General features: G+C 38.5%; 1 protein-coding gene and 1 long non-coding RNA gene across 2 annotated transcripts in view; one reads left to right on the top strand and one right to left on the bottom strand.

Annotated features, from left to right (window-relative positions):
- The window catches only part of LOC147576075 (uncharacterized), a 44644-nt gene extending 28195 nt beyond the window's left edge, over positions 1 to 16449 (top strand). Inside the window, exon 2 of the long non-coding RNA XR_015241732.1 lies at positions 16354 to 16449. This is a non-coding gene — a long non-coding RNA (uncharacterized LOC147576075). The remainder of the gene's footprint in view (positions 1 to 16353) is intronic.
- Positions 6334 to 16721, bottom strand: part of MARCHF5 (membrane associated ring-CH-type finger 5) — a 58119-nt gene continuing 47731 nt past the window's right edge. Inside the window, exons 4-6 of the mRNA XM_025918142.2 lie at positions 10532 to 10715; positions 10235 to 10401; positions 6334 to 9262 (exon numbers count right to left, since the gene is read on the bottom strand). Coding sequence (XP_025773927.1) covers positions 9146 to 9262; positions 10235 to 10401; positions 10532 to 10715 — 468 coding nt within the window. The 3' untranslated portion in view covers positions 6334 to 9145. The remainder of the gene's footprint in view (positions 9263 to 10234; positions 10402 to 10531; positions 10716 to 16721) is intronic.

Below are 16721 nucleotides of genomic sequence, written 5' to 3'. Positions count from 1 at the left end.
ATTTCCCTCTCCTTGCTGGATAATAATCCACTGTATGCAGGTACCACAGATTATCCCTTCAACGCGAAGGATATCTTGGCTGTTTCCAGTGTTTGACAAATATGAATAAGCTGCTATAAACACTTGTACACAGGTTTTTGTGTGGACATGTTTTCAATTCATGTGAGTAAATAGCCATGAGTGTGACTGTTGGATGACGTGGGAAAACGGTTGAGCTTTGTCACAAACTACCTAACCTCCAAAGTAACTATACCATTTTGCATTTCTACCAGAATAAGTGAGAGTTCCTCTTGTTCCACGTTTTTACCAGCATTTGATAACTGTCAGTGTTTTGGATTTTAACCATCCTGAAGGTGTGTAGTGATATCTCATTGTTATTTTAATTTGTAATTCCCTGATATATATATGCCATCTGTATGTTTTCTTTAGTGAGGGGTATGTTCAGATCCTTTGCCCAATTTTAATTGAGTTGTTCTCTTATCATTGAGCTATGAGAGTTATTTGTGTTTTTTTGATACAAGTCCTTTATCAGATATGAGAAAAAATATTTTCTCCCATTTGTTGTATTTTAATGGTTAAATTTTTCATGTTTAAATTTTTGTTCCATCTGGAGTTTATTTTGGTAAAGGGAATTTCCAGATGGCTACCAGTTGTTCCAAGACCACATCCTGATTAATCTGTCTTCATTTTTACTGATTTACATGCTACCTTTTTCATATACAAAATACCCATTTATATCTGGGTCTGTTTTAGGACTTCTGGTCTTTCCAGTGTTTTGTTCATTTATATGACAGAACCTAAGGTTTAAAGGTTCCCTTTTTCATATATTTGAGTATATGATGCTGGAATGTCAATACTACTCTCCTTTTTCAGAATTTTTCTCAAGACACTGTGTCTATGTCCCTTTCTTCCCATCTGTCAAGTTCATATTTATATTCCAGGATCCACCTTTAAGAAGCTCCACTTCCTTGCTTCCTTGTCATTACACTTTTTACTCTGTATTGGGATTTATGTTTTCCTTTCTGTCCTCTCTACTAGACTGTGAGTTCTATGAGGGTAGAGGAAATGTAACCCGGGGTAATTAACTTAAAAAACAATATCCAAAACAGGGTTACCTCAGTTGCCTCATTTGTAGTATAAGTTATGATATAAAAACAGTATATTTGGGTTGTTATGAAGATTAAATGAGTTAATACTCATATCTAGATCAGTGCCTGGCATATAGTAAGCAATAAATGTTGGATACTACAATAGTCATCAGTATTATTAATTCTTTATTTTTTAAAATTTATATCCAAGTTAGCATATAGTGCAACAATGATTTCAGGAGTGGATTCCTTAATGCATCTTACCCATTTAGCCCATCCCCCTCCCACAACCCCTCCAGTAATCCTCTGTTCTCCATATTTGAGAGTCTCTTATGTTTTGTCCACCTCCCTGTTTTTATATTATTTTTGCTTCCCTTCCCTTGTGTTCATTTGTTCTGTGTCTTAGTGTCCTCATCTGAATGAAGTCATATGATATTTGTCTTTCTCTGATTGACTAATTTCGCTTAACATAATAGACTCTAGTTCCATCTACATACTTGCAAATGGCAAGATTTCATTCATTTTGGTTGCTGAGTAATACTTCATTGTATATATATACTGCATCTTTTTTTTTTTATTTTTTTTTTAACATTTGTTTATTTTGGAGACAGAGAGAGACAGAGCATGAATGGGGGAGGGTCAGAGAGAGGGAGACACAGAATCTGAAACAGGCTCCAGGCTCTGAGCTGTCAGCACAGACCCCGACGCAGGGCTCGAACTCATGGACTGCGCGAGCTCATGACCCGAGCCGAAGTCGGCCGCTCAACCGACTGAGCCACCCAGGCGCCCCTATACCGCAACTTTATCCCTTCATCCATCAATGGACATTTGGGCTCTTTCCATACTTTGTTTACTGTTGATAGTGCTGCTATAAACATTGGGGTGCATGTGCCCCTTTGAAACAGCATACCTGTATCCTTTGGATAAATACCTAGTAGTGCAATTGCTGGGTCATAGGGTAGTTCTATTTTTAGTTATTTGAGGAAACTCCATACTGTTTTCCAGAGTGGCTGCACCAGTTTGCATTCCCACCAACAATGGAAAAGAGATCCTCTTTCTCCACATCCTCGCCAACATCTGTTGTTGCCTGAGTTGTTAATGTTAGCCATTCTGACAGGTGTAAGGTGGTATCTCATTGCGGTTTTGATCTGTATTTCCCTGATGATGAGTGATGTTGAGCATTTTTTCATGTGTCTGTGAGCCATCTGGATGTCTTCTTTGGAGAAGTATCTATTCATGTCTTTTGCCCATTTCTTCACTGGATTATTTGTTTTTTGGGTGTTGAGTTTGATAGGCTCTTTATAGATTTTGGATACCAACCCTTTATCTGATATGTTGTTTGCAAATATCTTCTCGCATTCCATTGGTTGCCTTTTAGTTTTGCTGATTGTTTCCTTTGCTGTGCAGAAAGTTTTTATTTTGATTAAGTCCCAATTGTTCATTTTTGCTTTTGTTTCCCTTGCCTCCAGAGACGTGTTGAGTAAGAAGTTGCTGCGGCCAAGGTCAAAGAGGTTTTTGCCTGTTTTCTCCTCGAGGATTTTGATGGCTTCCTGTCTTACATTTAGGTCTTTCATCCATTTTGAGTTTGTTTTTGGTGTATGGTATAAGAAAGTGGTCCAGGTTCATTCTTCTGCATGTCGCTGTCCAGTTTTCCCAGCACCACTTGCTGAAGAGACTCTTTATTCCACTGGGTATTCTTTCCTGCCTTGTCAAAGATTAGTTCGCCATACATTTGTGGGCCCATTTCTGGGTTCTCTATTCTGTTCCATTGATCTGAGTGTCTGTTTTTGTGCCATAGTATTATTAATTCTGAAGTTCCTGTGCCTAGATACTAAGTTTTCAAGAAATATTGACTCAACAAATGAATGAATACATAAATACAAGAAATGAGTAGTTAAGCCTTTAGGATATGTTAATTCCCTGCTTTAGTAAGTTCTATCCATTTTTATGGGCTGATAACTTTGAGTCAAAACACACTCATTGTGTACATTGCTGGACAAAACTAGTTGCAAAATGTTCTATCAAGAATTAATCTTATGGGATGCAAAATCAGTCCAATAAGCATTTATTGAATACCCAAGGAAGATCCACTTGAGGGAGACGTAAAATTACTTCTCAAAAAACAATCACATCAATCTTTAGAAAGAAGAAACTATTGTCATACAGCTCAAATATTATCTTCAAAGAGAAACAAAGTCCTATTTGATTTTCAGTACTGTCCTCAATGGCAAAATTTAATTCTTAATTACTTCAAACATAATGTAACGACAGGGGTGCCTGGGTAGCTCAGTCACTTAAGTGCCCGACTTTGGCTCAGGTCATGATCTCACCGTTTGTGACTTTGAGCCCTGCATTGGACTCCATGTTGACAGTGCAGAGCCTGTTTCAGATTCTCTCCCTCCCTCCCTGCCCCTTCCCCTTATGTGCTTGCTCTCTCTCAAAATACATAAACTAAAAACAAAACAAAAAAACCCAATGTAGCTACATAGTTAGGAAAAAGAGTATACAAGGTAACAGTAAAGACTCTCCACCTCAGCCTGAATCCTCTCAGTTCTCAAATCTTCTATAGACTCGTTTTCTTCAACATTTATTTATTTTTGGGACAGAGAGAGACAGAGCATGAACAGGGGAGGGGCAGAGAGAGAGAGGGAGGCACAGAATCGGAAACAGGCTCCAGGCTCTGAGCCATCAGCCCAGAGCCTGACGCGGGGCTCGAACTCACGGAGTGCAAGATCGTGACCTGGCTGAAGTCGGACGCTTAACCGACTGCGCCACCCAGGCGCCCCTATAGACTCGTTTTCTAATGTGTCCTTCCAAAGATTTTTTTAAAGGAATAAACAAACGTTTATATAATTTTCTCATCCCATTTCCTCCTAGTGGTAATACATTATAAGCACTGTTCTGCATCTTTTAAAAATATATATACATTAGAACTATCTTCATATCAGTAGGTAAACAGCTTTCATTCTTTTTTATAGCTCTGTAGTATTCCATTATGGATGTTCCCTAATTTATTCAACCGATTCCATAAAGACATTTGATTCCATTCTCGTTATTAAATATACCATGAACAACAAATAACTTCATAGACATATTGCTGTACTTAATTGCAAATATATCTTAAGATAAACTCCTGGAATTGGAACCACTGAGTCAATGAATACATATATTTGTAATCTTAACAGATACTAATTGCCTTCCATAACAATTTTTATACCCTAGCCAGAATATATGAAAATGGCTCATTTATCATCCTGGATGTTATGCTGTTAAATCACTTATGGACCTTTCTGTGAATCAAATATATCAGGATTGTTTCCTTGTGGTAGGGGTGGGGCAGAGTGTCAGATTGACTAGGAGGGGCACAAAGAGGGGCGCTGGGTACATTGCCAACTTACTGTCTCAGTTGCAAATCCACCCTTCTTTGCCCAACTTTGTGGCTCTGAAACTGGATCCTGTAAACATTTTTCCTTTGGAACATTAGGCTTTTTCAACAGAAGGCACAGGAGTGACAGCACAAGGCTATTGTGTCAGGAAGACTCCTTCCTTCTAGATTCCAGCCTCTATTATGACCTTTTAAGCATTGGAGCTCAGCAGCCCGTACCTGTCTATTTGCGTCCTCCGGCCTCTCTATCCCCACCAACTCAGCTTCTCCACACCAGTTCCCACCTGCCCTCTGGCAAGTTCCTCTGTCACCCCTTGAAACAACTGTGGTAGCCGCACCCTTTTCAAAGCGTCTGAATCTCAGTCTTTCGGGAAAAGAGACATTCTCTAATTTCTGGTTCCCTTATTTTCTACCCTCCTTCAGCTTAGAAGCAGTAGCTGTTTTGCTCCTGCTACTTTTCTTTAAAGTTGTCTTCATTTACTTCGTATCAGCTAACAGTTTCTCATATTACATTTTTCTTGTTCAAATAGCTGATGTGATTTCTGTCTGACTGTACCCTGGCTGATGTGTTCCATGTGATCATCTTGCAAAAATTCGACTTCTACTTAAAAATTGTGCACTTTTGCAGGTCTTATTTTTGGTATACAATTATCTGAATTGGTAAATACACAGATACATACAAATACAGTGATAAATGTGTATTACTGAAGGATCATGAACATATTACCTCTTAGTTCCTGTTATAGATCGTTTCTTGCTAATTTTAAGCTAGAGACAGTCCATATTTAAGCAGGGCACATTTTCTAAGGGTTCAAAGTATTCCACAGTTGTCTTAGATTATACTCTTAAAAATTAAATATCTCAAAGTAGGCTTATTCTCCATTTTACCCCAGGACTTGAGAATGTCTGGAGCATAGAGGAATTCAACAAACACCTGGTTGAGTGTAGTATATATTGCAGACATATGGTACCCTTAGCAGGCTGTTATCAGGAAGAGGCTTAAATCCACATGGGGTTGACCCGAATGACAGCCTAACCTCTGCTGCCTGTCCAAAGCTTCTACAGACATTCAGTTGCAAACCCTCTCTCTCTTCCCTTTGCTCGGAATCTTTGTTCTAGGAAGGCAGTTAAACAAGACATTTTATCACTCTGCCATTTCTAATGGGTGTATGGGGTGGCAGGTCAGAGAAGAGACGACCCTGAGATCCCAGGAGACCAAAGGAAGGTTATGCCCAAACCAACCTCTACTTAAATTGGCACAGATTGTTTCTCTCTATATCACACTGCTGTAGAATGTTACCTCACTTAATTTTAATAACCAAGGATAGGTTTTATGATCTTAAAGTAACTTGCCACACAAATATCAGAATATGTATCTGGGACTGTCTGTCGTTTCTCTTTTGCTAGTCTCTCAGATGGGGGCAATGAAATAACCTAGGAAAAAAAATCTCCGTGGATGGAAGGGCCTTTATTTGATGTACTCATTCTAGAAGATTCTAACCTTCAGAAACTTAAATTCTTAGTATCTCAGAGGAAGCAACTTTTTTAACGTATCCCCAGCCCACTTGAATACACTTTAAGATACCCTGCAGCATGAGACCACCCACAGTTCTTGTGTGGTTGCTTGTCTAATCATAGTGCAAGTGGCTGAGGGGGTATATATTTTAAAAATCAGAATGTAGTTGGAATTTGGGCTAGCTTACTTGCAAAATTAAGACAATTCCTCTTCAGTTTTTAAAAATTCAGATTATTTTTACTAAAAGTCTCACTAACATCTTGGTAACTAGGATAAAAAAAACCAACTATATAGGTGCAGAATTAACATTTTTGGAGTTGTGCAACAGACAAAGTACACCTAGAGAACATAAAAATTCTTTATTTAACCTAATCCAGCCAGTATTGAGATAGTCTGCTATATTAAAAACAAGACGTTTAAAAAAATTACAGCACAGTTAGCAAGGCAGTGACTAATTAAGTCACTAAGTTTAATTTTATATTCTTCACAGTCATTTGATAATCATGTAATGAGGAACAACATTTTCGGCCACTTTGGAGATAAGTTAACTTCTGCAAAGAAGAGAATTCTACTAGTTGTCACTGAATTTTATAAAAGAGGTTTAAAACATTAAAGTTTATAGAAATAACACAGTAAAGCAATGTGAAATTAAACAGGAAAACACAAAATATATCCACCCATCCCAAAAGTCTGTAACATCCCGTTAATCTGTCCCCTAACACCATTCTCTTACCTCTCCTTTTCCTTTTCATAGAGCACGAACAGACTAAATTAAGAAACAGCTACTGCTCTGTAGGGGCTATTTTGAGCCTAAAGTGCCTCTATTCCTTTAATTTCTCAGTTAATCCTAGAAATGGTCTTCTGAGATAGAAGTATTACTTGCATTTCAGAGATGAAGAAAACTGTAGCTGAGAGAAAGCCACTTGGCCAAGGTATGCATCCAGTTGTTAAAAGCAGAATCAGAATTGGAACCCAGGTCCATCTAACTTTAGTCAGCCCATGCTCTTCTATTGTTCATGGTGGTGCAAGCCACCTTTCTGAAGACTGGTACACAGAACTTTCTGAGCGAAGGTTTTTGGGATTTAGAAGTCTTCAATTCCAGGGCTAGAGGCCACTCTGGTCCCCAGGCACTTGCAATTCCCTCCCCATAGCTCTAGAAAACCATCCCTGCTGCCCCCAAAGGATTAGAGTTGTTTCCTTGGCCCTCAAGAACCCTGATGCCAATAAACGCAAAAGCAGCTACTCCCCCCCCCCCCCATCTTCGGCATGAAAGTAGTAACTGGGGAACAGTGTGCTTGTATAATTTTATTAAAGGTTGCCTAAAAGCTGTTCTATATAACAAAATTATGCAGGAAATATCTACTATGTCTTCTTATATTGAAAATTAAAGAAAAGCCAATATATTTTATAATTACAGCAATATAATCTAAGTTATTTTTATATATACTCATAGATTTTATATTTCCCCTTTACAACTGCAGCAGTGTTCTTAATAAGGCTCACTGTCAGTCAAATATTCCCTTCCTCCCAAAATAATTACAACTCTGAATGTTCAACAGCCATTCACATAAACTTTATAAGACAGGATTAAGACATTCATACTATAGAAAGGTACCAGTCTTAAATTACTAAAGTTTAACATACATTATTGCAATCTAACATAGCTCAATCTATATTTGCTACACTCCTAAAGAGAAGTGGCCATGTATCAGTAAGGGAAACGTTTATTACTGTCATGCATTATATACTGTGAACAAGAAAATAAATAGGGTTTTTGGAACTATCTTTTAAAAATTTCAGTTAATGAAAATAACTGCAAGACCATTCAGATTGAACATTAAAAGGGCCACTATTAAAAATGGCTTAAAATAAATAATTGCTTTTTAAAAAATGAACATAAAAACTAGTTAAACAGTGATTAAGGTGCTAGCCTCATCAACACGACAAGCAATTAAAATCTAAAAACATTAGTATTGGATTTAATAAATGGACTTAAGCCAAAAAACAATAACCTCAATATTTACTCAAGACTTCTTGTTTTCATAATGATCTTCTTGCTGACTGATATAAAAACAAAGAGCTCAAGTAAACCTCACCTTGGTTTACGCACTGCTGGTTTTCTATCTGTTGAAACTAGATGGTAAACTGCATAAAAGCAGAAACCAAATCGTCTTGCTCACCACTGTATCCCACAGCACTTTGTACAATGCCTGGGCAAATAGGAGGTGATCAACAAATACCTGAATAACTGAATCAATGAAAGAGAAGAGTAAAATAACTTTATTGATTTTTTTTTGCAAACCGTTCTCTGTGCTCAAACTACTATAAACTGGCAGCTCTAATTTCTAGAAATATGGATTTAAAAACTGTACTCCAGTGATTGAAGGACCCGACGACTCTCTCCCTTTCTCTCTCTTACATGCATGCACGCGCGCACACACACACACACACACACACACACGACTACATGAGTCAAAATTACATTATGAGCTATGAGATGTCGACATTATATAAATAAAATTTAATAGTGAAAAAGTGATTTGGAAGCCCTGTGAATTTTTACCCTACACATTTTGGAGGACGTCACATGGGTTAAGAAAAACACAACAAAATTGCATTTGTTCAGATAATCATTTGAATGTTTACATACATTTTTGGTTTGTTATTTTTTATAACTAATTTACATTTCCTCATATTAACATATATTCCTGTTTAGCATGTAATCAAATTATGCCAGTGAGAAAAATCCTCATAGTACCTTCATTGAGTTGCTGATTCTAAGAAAACACTGAACATGAACATGTACAAAAGAGGCATTTGAATAAAACAGCATGTGCATTTTTAAATATTTGCACAGTTTGATCTTTACATTTCTGTCTGGAGAAAATATGAACAAAACCCAGGTCTACCATGCTAAGATAATGGTTCAGATGACTGCCATAAAAGAAGTACATACAAAACAATGAAAACAAATCACAACCTTAGGTTCCGTGATTACTGAGAGGATTTCCCCTGCCCTAAGTGCTTTATTCTATTTCTTAAAAATATGAGCAGCAGCTTATCATAAGTCTCCACTACTGTGCATTAATGATGGAATCAACAACACAACAGACTCATAAGGATGATAGGACTGCAGAACAACTAGAAGTCACAGTTTTATGCTTCTTCTTGCTCTGGATAATTTAGAATTTTGCGGTGTGCCTGACGTAAATATTGCTGTTGTTTGAAGTAAACCTTGAATGCTCCTTTTATGGCAACAAAAGCAATTCCACCCTAAAATAAAAATAAAAAGCTTTTTATAATGCAGATTTAGAGAAACATAATAACATAATTTTACTTAGATCAGAAAAGACTAGCCATTGCTGCTAATTCAGATGAATGCAAATGAGACAGTTCTCTTTTCTACTTAGGGGGTAAGACAGGCAGGATCACTACACCCAACAGAGATACCTTCCCTGTTTTTTTTTTTTTAAATATTTATTTATTTTGAGAGCAAGAGAGAAAATCAAGCAGGCTCTGTGCTGCCAGTGCAGAGCCTGATGTGGGCTTGATCCTACGAACCGTGAGATCATGACCTGAGCCAAAATCAAGAGTCGGAGACGCTCAAATGACTGACCCACTCAGGTGCCCCCTTCCCTGTTCTCCTATTGAGGTAATCTTCTCTCCACTTAGCTTGACGTCCATTCTGATATAGCAGGGAGAAGGCTTGGGCACATGTGCAGGCTGCTATCAGAGAAGGGAAGTGGGAGGAATAACAATGATAGCAAACAATACAAGGGCATATTATGTGCTAGCACTTCAAATGAACTATTTAATCCACCACATAACCTTGATGTAGCTACCAATATGATCTTCATTTTACAGGCACAGAGAAGTGAAGAAATTTGATTTAGGTTTCTCAGCAAGGCAGTTATCTGTGATAGGATATGAACCAGGCAGTCTGATCCTAGAGCTGAAGCTATTCACCAAAATCTTGTTGGCAAGGATGGGTGTGATAATTCATGCCTATTCTAGGAGAGACATCACCTGCAGCATAGTTCCAGAAGGCCAGAAGTAATGCAAAGGATCTTCCCCTCTTTCTTGCTATTGGATAACAGTGGGGATCAAATAGAACCTCAAGGCACAGAAGCCACAGAATGAGTATTTAAGTCCCACTGTTTTTTTTTTTTTTTTAAACACAGTTCCTTCTCTTTTGTATAGTCACTTGGAAAAAAAAAAAAAAAGGTAGTATTAAAACCATCTTACCAAGATTGTCCTTTGTAAATTAGAGTTAACACTACTGAACATCAGTTTACCAACTATTGTTGCAATAGTAGGAAAGACAAGGGCTCCACACAAAATTCGGGTAGCAGAGACGTGATCTGCTAAAGGATTAGCCTCAGCTGGAATTCGAGGAACAGGACAACCAATCCCTGTTGGGGGGGAAAAGAAATGGAGGTATTAATGCTAATAAATCACAATAGCTAAAATATCTTCACATGTTAAGATTCTTCCACAAGGTTAATCTGGTGTGCTCATTATAACCACAATTCAGGGCCTTACCTGGAAATATACTGTTCAAAATTTGTAGTTTATTTGAGTATTTGCGCCATAGTCTAAGCACGTAGTCTTCCCAGCGAATCATCTTGCCTAATATCAGCATGACAGGAATAGTAGGAAGTCCAATTAAAAGGAATAAAGGATCAGCTCTTTCCATAACATCCAGACCTTCTTTATGGCCTACAACCTGTGAAACAAACCGCATTCACTAGAATCATTTCCTTATCTAATGAAAGGTTGCATGCTTGAGCTGAATTCATTTTAGAGGAAATGGTAAATTTTGAAATAAAAATATAAAAAGTTTTAAAAATAAGTCAGAAAGTTATCAGTCCTGATTTATTTATGTCTCTCTCATTCAAAGGAAAAAAAGCTCCTTCATATTATATTGGAATAAAAGCTTTAAAAAACAGTGGGGTGCCTGGGTGGCTCAGTCGGTTAAGCATCCAACTTCAGCTCATAATCTTGTGGTTTGAGGGTTTGAGCCCCATGTTGGGCTTCTTGCTGTCAATGTGGAGCCTGTTTTGGATGCTCTGCCTCCTCCCCTGCTCATACTCTCTCTCTCTCTCAAAAATAAATATTGAAAAAAAAAAAAAGGTTGAGGGCACATGCACCCCAATGTTCATAGCAGCACTATCAACAATAGCCAAAGTATGGAAAGAGCCCAATGTCCATTGATGGATGAAGGGATAAATATGTGGTATATATATATATATACTAATGGAGTATTACTCGGCAATCATAAAGAATGAAATCTTGCCATTTGCAACTATGTGGATGGAACTAAAGGGTATTGAAAGACAAGTATCATATGACTTCACTCATGAGGACTTTAAGATACAGATGAACACAAGGGAGGGAGGGAGACAAAACATAAGAGACTCTTAAATATGGAGAACAAACAGAAGGTTACTGGAGGGGTTGTGGGAGGCAGAATGGGCTAAATGGGTAAGGGGCGTTAAGGTATCTACTCCTGAAATCATTGTTGCCCTGCTAATTTGGATGTAAATTTAAAAAAAGGTTGACCCACATTGATTACATTTCAATAGAGGGAAGGGGATTTCTGGTTATTTTATTCCTCTTGTTTGATATGGTTAGACTGGGCTATAATTCTAGGTCCTGTTTGTCCTCCAGCAGAGCATCTGTTTTTCTGCTCTTCCTACTAGGGTCAGCATAACCAAGGGGCAGAACCAGCCTTTAGGAGATGGCCCAAAAGCTCACTTCTCTTTGGTTCTTTCTCCATACTCAGTGATCTCTGGTATAGAGTGATTTTTCTGGCTGGCTAAATGCTTGTTCTACAGACCAAACTCTGCTAAAATTCAATTCTAAGATCTACATTTGAGTGACTGCAGTTTTTGCTACAGGTTCCAGTCATTTTTCTAATCTAGGAACCCTAGGGTATCCTAACTCTAGGGTAAAGAAGCTAAAACAATCCTTTCCCTCTCATCTGGGTCTTAGGGTTATTTCTCCACTGGTTTAGATCCCAGAGGGCAAGAAGGATATGATTATTTTTTTAAAATGTTTATTTATTTTTGAGAGAGTGAGTGAGCACGAGGGAGGGGCAGAGAGAGAGAGAGAGGGAGAGAATCCCAAGCAAGCTCTGTGCTATTAGCTCAGAGCCCAGCTCAGGGTTTGAACCTATGAACCGTGAGATCATGACCTGAGCTGAAACCAAGAGTTGGTCACTCAATTAAATGAGCCACCCAGGCACCCCAGGATATGATTCTTTTTTTTTTTTTTTTTAATTTTTTTTTCAACGTTTATTTATTTTTGGGACAGAGAGAGACAGAGCATGAACGTGGGAGGGGCAGAGAGAGAGGGAGACACAGAATCGGAAACAGGCTCCAGGCTCTGAGCCATCAGCCCAGAGCCCGACGTGGGGCTCGAACTCACGGACCGCAAGATCGTGTGACCTGGCTGAAGTCGGACGCTTAACCGACTGCGCCACCCAGGCGCCCCCAGGATATGATTCTTACTTGTGAATCTCCATACATTCCTCTCCCAGGAAAATTCTTTTTACTCCATCTTGGCCTTATACTTCTCTCAACATCTCCATTTTATTGGTGAGCTTCTTAGTTTTAACTGGGGAACTTCTCTGAAAATTCTCTTTCAAACGTCTCAAATGATCTTCCCTTTAGCCAAAGTCTCAATCGCTTCCAAATTAAACCTATTTCTCTGAGGGATTATTTTTGGCAGTTATGACAGAAGAGGACGATTTCAGAATCTTGGGCTTTTAGCCCACCCAGGTATCACAGTGAGGACAGCTGTGGAAGGAAGACACTACTATAAAAACTCCAAATAGTTTTTCTGATCACACTTGAGGAGTAAGCCATGAAGAGAGGACTGGGAAGAAACTGTCTCTTTGGAAGCGAGGAGGTAAAAGGAAGGAAGGATAGGCAAGGAGGGAAGGAAAGAAAGAAGGCAGGGAAAACTCAAAGTGCCAGGTACACTCAGGAAACAAGCTCATGAAAAAGTAAATGGGATTTTTTTTTTTTCAAAAACGAGATGCTCTTCATGTCAACTATCATAGCAAATTTTTTTACTACTACATAGCAAATTTTTCACTATTACAAGGACGTGTGAAATAAGGTCAAGCTGAGAATGGTAAGAATAAATTGAAATTCTAGACAACACATTCAATCCAGGTAAAAATATTTTATACGTACATGGAGAGCACCAAAATGGATGCTTTAAAATCTGAGCTAGGGATATAGTCCAGGTTTGTACTTCATTATCTAACCACAGTGTAATATTAAAGGGCAGGAGGCCAGCCTCTTCTCAGTGGCCAGAAACCAGGTATAGGTATCTAATATTCTTCTGTGTCTCCTTGTAGAAACTTGACACCTTGTATGTGAAGGATGACTGTTCTGAGTTGCCCTCAAGTGAAAGAGTCTGGTTCACAATACAGTTGATCCTTGAACAACATGAGTTTTGTATATAACTGGTCCACTTATATATAACTTTTCTTGATTTGTCAGTGCCCCTAATCCCCATGTTGTTCAAGGGTACACCGTATTTCATAAACCCTAATCCCATACTGGGGACAAATGTGGATTAGCCCAGAGATTGTGTATTTACCTATGCTTTTTGAGGAATATTTCATTTTTATATCATTTTATTTTTTCTTTTTTAATATTTATCTTGGAGAGAGAGAGAGCACAAGTGGGGGAGGTTCAGAAAGAGAGGTAGACACAGAATCTGAAGCAGGCTCCAGACTCTGAGCTGTCAGCACAGAGTCGGACAAGGGGCTTGAACCCACCAGCTGTGAGGCCATGACCTGAGCCGAAGTTGGAGGCTAAACCAACTGAGCCACCCAGGTGCCCCTCATTCTATTATTTTCAGTTTAATGATCACATATAAAGTTACAAGTAAATGTGATTTAAATATTCTCAAAGTGCTAGCAAATAAATTCAGAAATCTGAAAAATCCCTTTTGTGGGTTATGCTATTCTTTTTAAAATTTGGGGTTTAGAAATATAAAGCAGAGTGAATATTCAGGTAGAGACTACAGTAAGGCACAGTTTATTTCTCATGGGTAGTGGTAAAAACCTTACAACCAGGTATCTCAGAGTGAGGAAACAAAAAAGGAAATTGGGCAAACTGAGCAAAAGGCCCACTGCCCAATTTCTTACACCTAAAGTCGACAGAGATGCTTTATACTCAAGCTGGGCTCACCATGCACGCATACCTGCATGCATTCATTCAACTGAATACTGACTGTGTGCCAGAAATAGGCCTAGGTGTTGCGGATAAAATGGTGAGCTAAACAGATGTCTTTTGGAGAGGAGAGAGACAAATTAAACAAGCATGCAAATATAAATGCTAAAATGGAAACAATAGTATAACTATAGTATACCCCCTGCTACTATAATCAGACTCAAGGGCAGTAAATGAGGACTGAGTAAAGCAATGGGGCTGATTTAACTTTGGTCAAAACAAACCCAGCATACCTTGTGTATCAGCAGGAACATTCTGGTTTTATGCTCCAAGATTTCAAAACAGGTTATTTTTAAGACTTCAATTTGGGGGTGAGATTCAGGAACTATAGAATGTCTTCTCTAAGAATTTGTTATCTGTGTATAAAATAAAGACCTAGGAATTGTAGGTTTAAAGAAAGGTTTGTTTCTCTGCTTGAGGCCTAAAAGCTAGTTCTTCATATCCAGGAGTGCACCAATGTTGAAAGGCTAAGAGTTTTAACCTGATCTTTTTTTTTTTTAATTTTAGAGAGAAAGAAGAGTGCAAGTGGGGGGAAAGGGTAGAGGAAGAGAGAGACTTTAAAATTTATTTATTTATTTATTTACTTACTTACTTACTTACTTACTTACTTACTTACAGAGAGAAAGAGACATGGGAAGGGCAGAGAGAGAGGGGGGCAGAAAGAAAGGGAGACAGAATCCCAAGCAGGCTCTGCACAGCTCAAACTCACAAACCCTAAGTTCATGACCTGAGCTGAAACCAAGAGTCAGCTGCTTAACTGACTGAGCCACCCAGGTGTCTGAGAGAGAGAGACTCTTAAGCAGGTTCCATACTCAGTGCAGAGCCTAACAAGGGGCTCAATTCCAAGGGATCATGACCTGAGCCAAAATCAAGAGTCGGATGCTCAACTGACTGAGCCACCCAGGCACCCCCTAATCTGATCTTTTAAATCACTTCCTTTTAGGACCCCACTTTTATTTTTTAAATTATTATTATTATTTTAAAAATCTACCTTTTTTCCCAAGTTCATTCACTTATTTTGGGAGAGAGAGAGACAACAAGCATGGGGGAAGGGGCAGAGAGAGAAGGGAGAAAGAAAATTTAAGCAGGCTCCGGCACTGTCAGTGCAGAGCCTGATGTGGGGCTCGATCCCACAAATTATGAGATCATGACCCAAGTAGAAACCAAGAGTCGGACGCTTAACTGACTGAAACACCCAAGTGCTCCTATGGCCCTACTTTTAAATAGGAGAATGAACAGTGATGAATTAAGAGGTTTTCTTAGTCAGACTTAAGGACAGTTAAGTGTAGTATATGAGTTAAGAACTGACAATGCTTATGGGGGTTATTTTTACACCAGAGGGAAAAATGGAACGAAAATGGACATGAAGGTGGTTGTTCCAGAGTAAAATGTTCCCACTGCCTGTGGAACAAAGTTTCACTTAAGGAGCCCTAGATTAGGGACAGGGGTCCTAATGCTTCTTCCTTACTGTGTGGTATTGGACACGTAAACTTGCCAAATTTGTAAGCTAGGAATAATTAATAGTATCTAGATCACACGATTGATGCAAGGTTTAAAAACATCAGTGCTGGAAGGTGTTTAGCCCTGTGCTGGGGGAAAAAAGTTACCTATCACACGTTGTCTTTTCAATAAAAAGATAAGCAGAAGGTCTCAAGTTCCTCACAACTAATTGGGATTGAACTTAAGACTGGCTCGTGGAGAAATAAATGGGAAAAGAATAGTGGTCTGATTCCTTAACCTAATATACTTGTACTTTAGAGTAGTCAGAGAACAAAAGGAAAAGAAAACCGTCAAGGGTTAAAAAGAAAACCCTAAATACTGCTGATGGTATAAGTGGGGCACATTCCCTAACAAATATGCTCAGAAAGGTAAAAAGTCTTCCCAATACAATTAAATCATATGATACCTATCTACCTACCTACCATCTGTAATCTACTGTAATCTCTCTCATTCAGGGCTTAAAAAATCTTTCCAAGTGCCACAGTGTATATGAAGATTATTTCTAAGTGGTAACACAAAATATATGTATCATCATAATTTTAGTCTTTTTCTTTACCATCACCATTAACCAACATGTTCATTTTTGTCTCCTTGCTTGTATCTCCTCTACAGATCCAAATTATTGCCTTCAAGAGTCAGCTCCAGACTTACTTTCTATGAAACTTCAAACGATCTTTCATTGTACTGAATTAAAATACTGTTTATGTAGTCTTCTGTACTCTTCATATTTGTTTACATAATGTTGTAACTGTTTTCCAGTTGTTCACTTACGTACAACTTGTCTTAGAACTATATTCCTTGGGCCTGGGAATCATTAACAAATTTCTTTTAAGATTGAGTGATGCTTGGAGTCCCTGGGTAGCTCAGTTGGTTAAGCGTCTGACTATTGGTTTCGGCTCAGGTCATGATTGTACAGTTAGTGGCTTTAAGCCCCACATTGGGCTCCATGCTGGCAGTGTGGAGCCTGCTTTGGATTCTCT

Source organism: Puma concolor, chromosome D2, assembly GCF_028749965.1.
Source record: "Puma concolor isolate L17-30 chromosome D2, mPumCon1.1.hap2, whole genome shotgun sequence".
NCBI classification, from domain to species: domain Eukaryota; kingdom Metazoa; phylum Chordata; class Mammalia; order Carnivora; family Felidae; genus Puma; species Puma concolor.
Note: the sequence above shows the minus strand (reverse complement) of the source record. Positions and strands in the feature narration are given on the sequence as shown.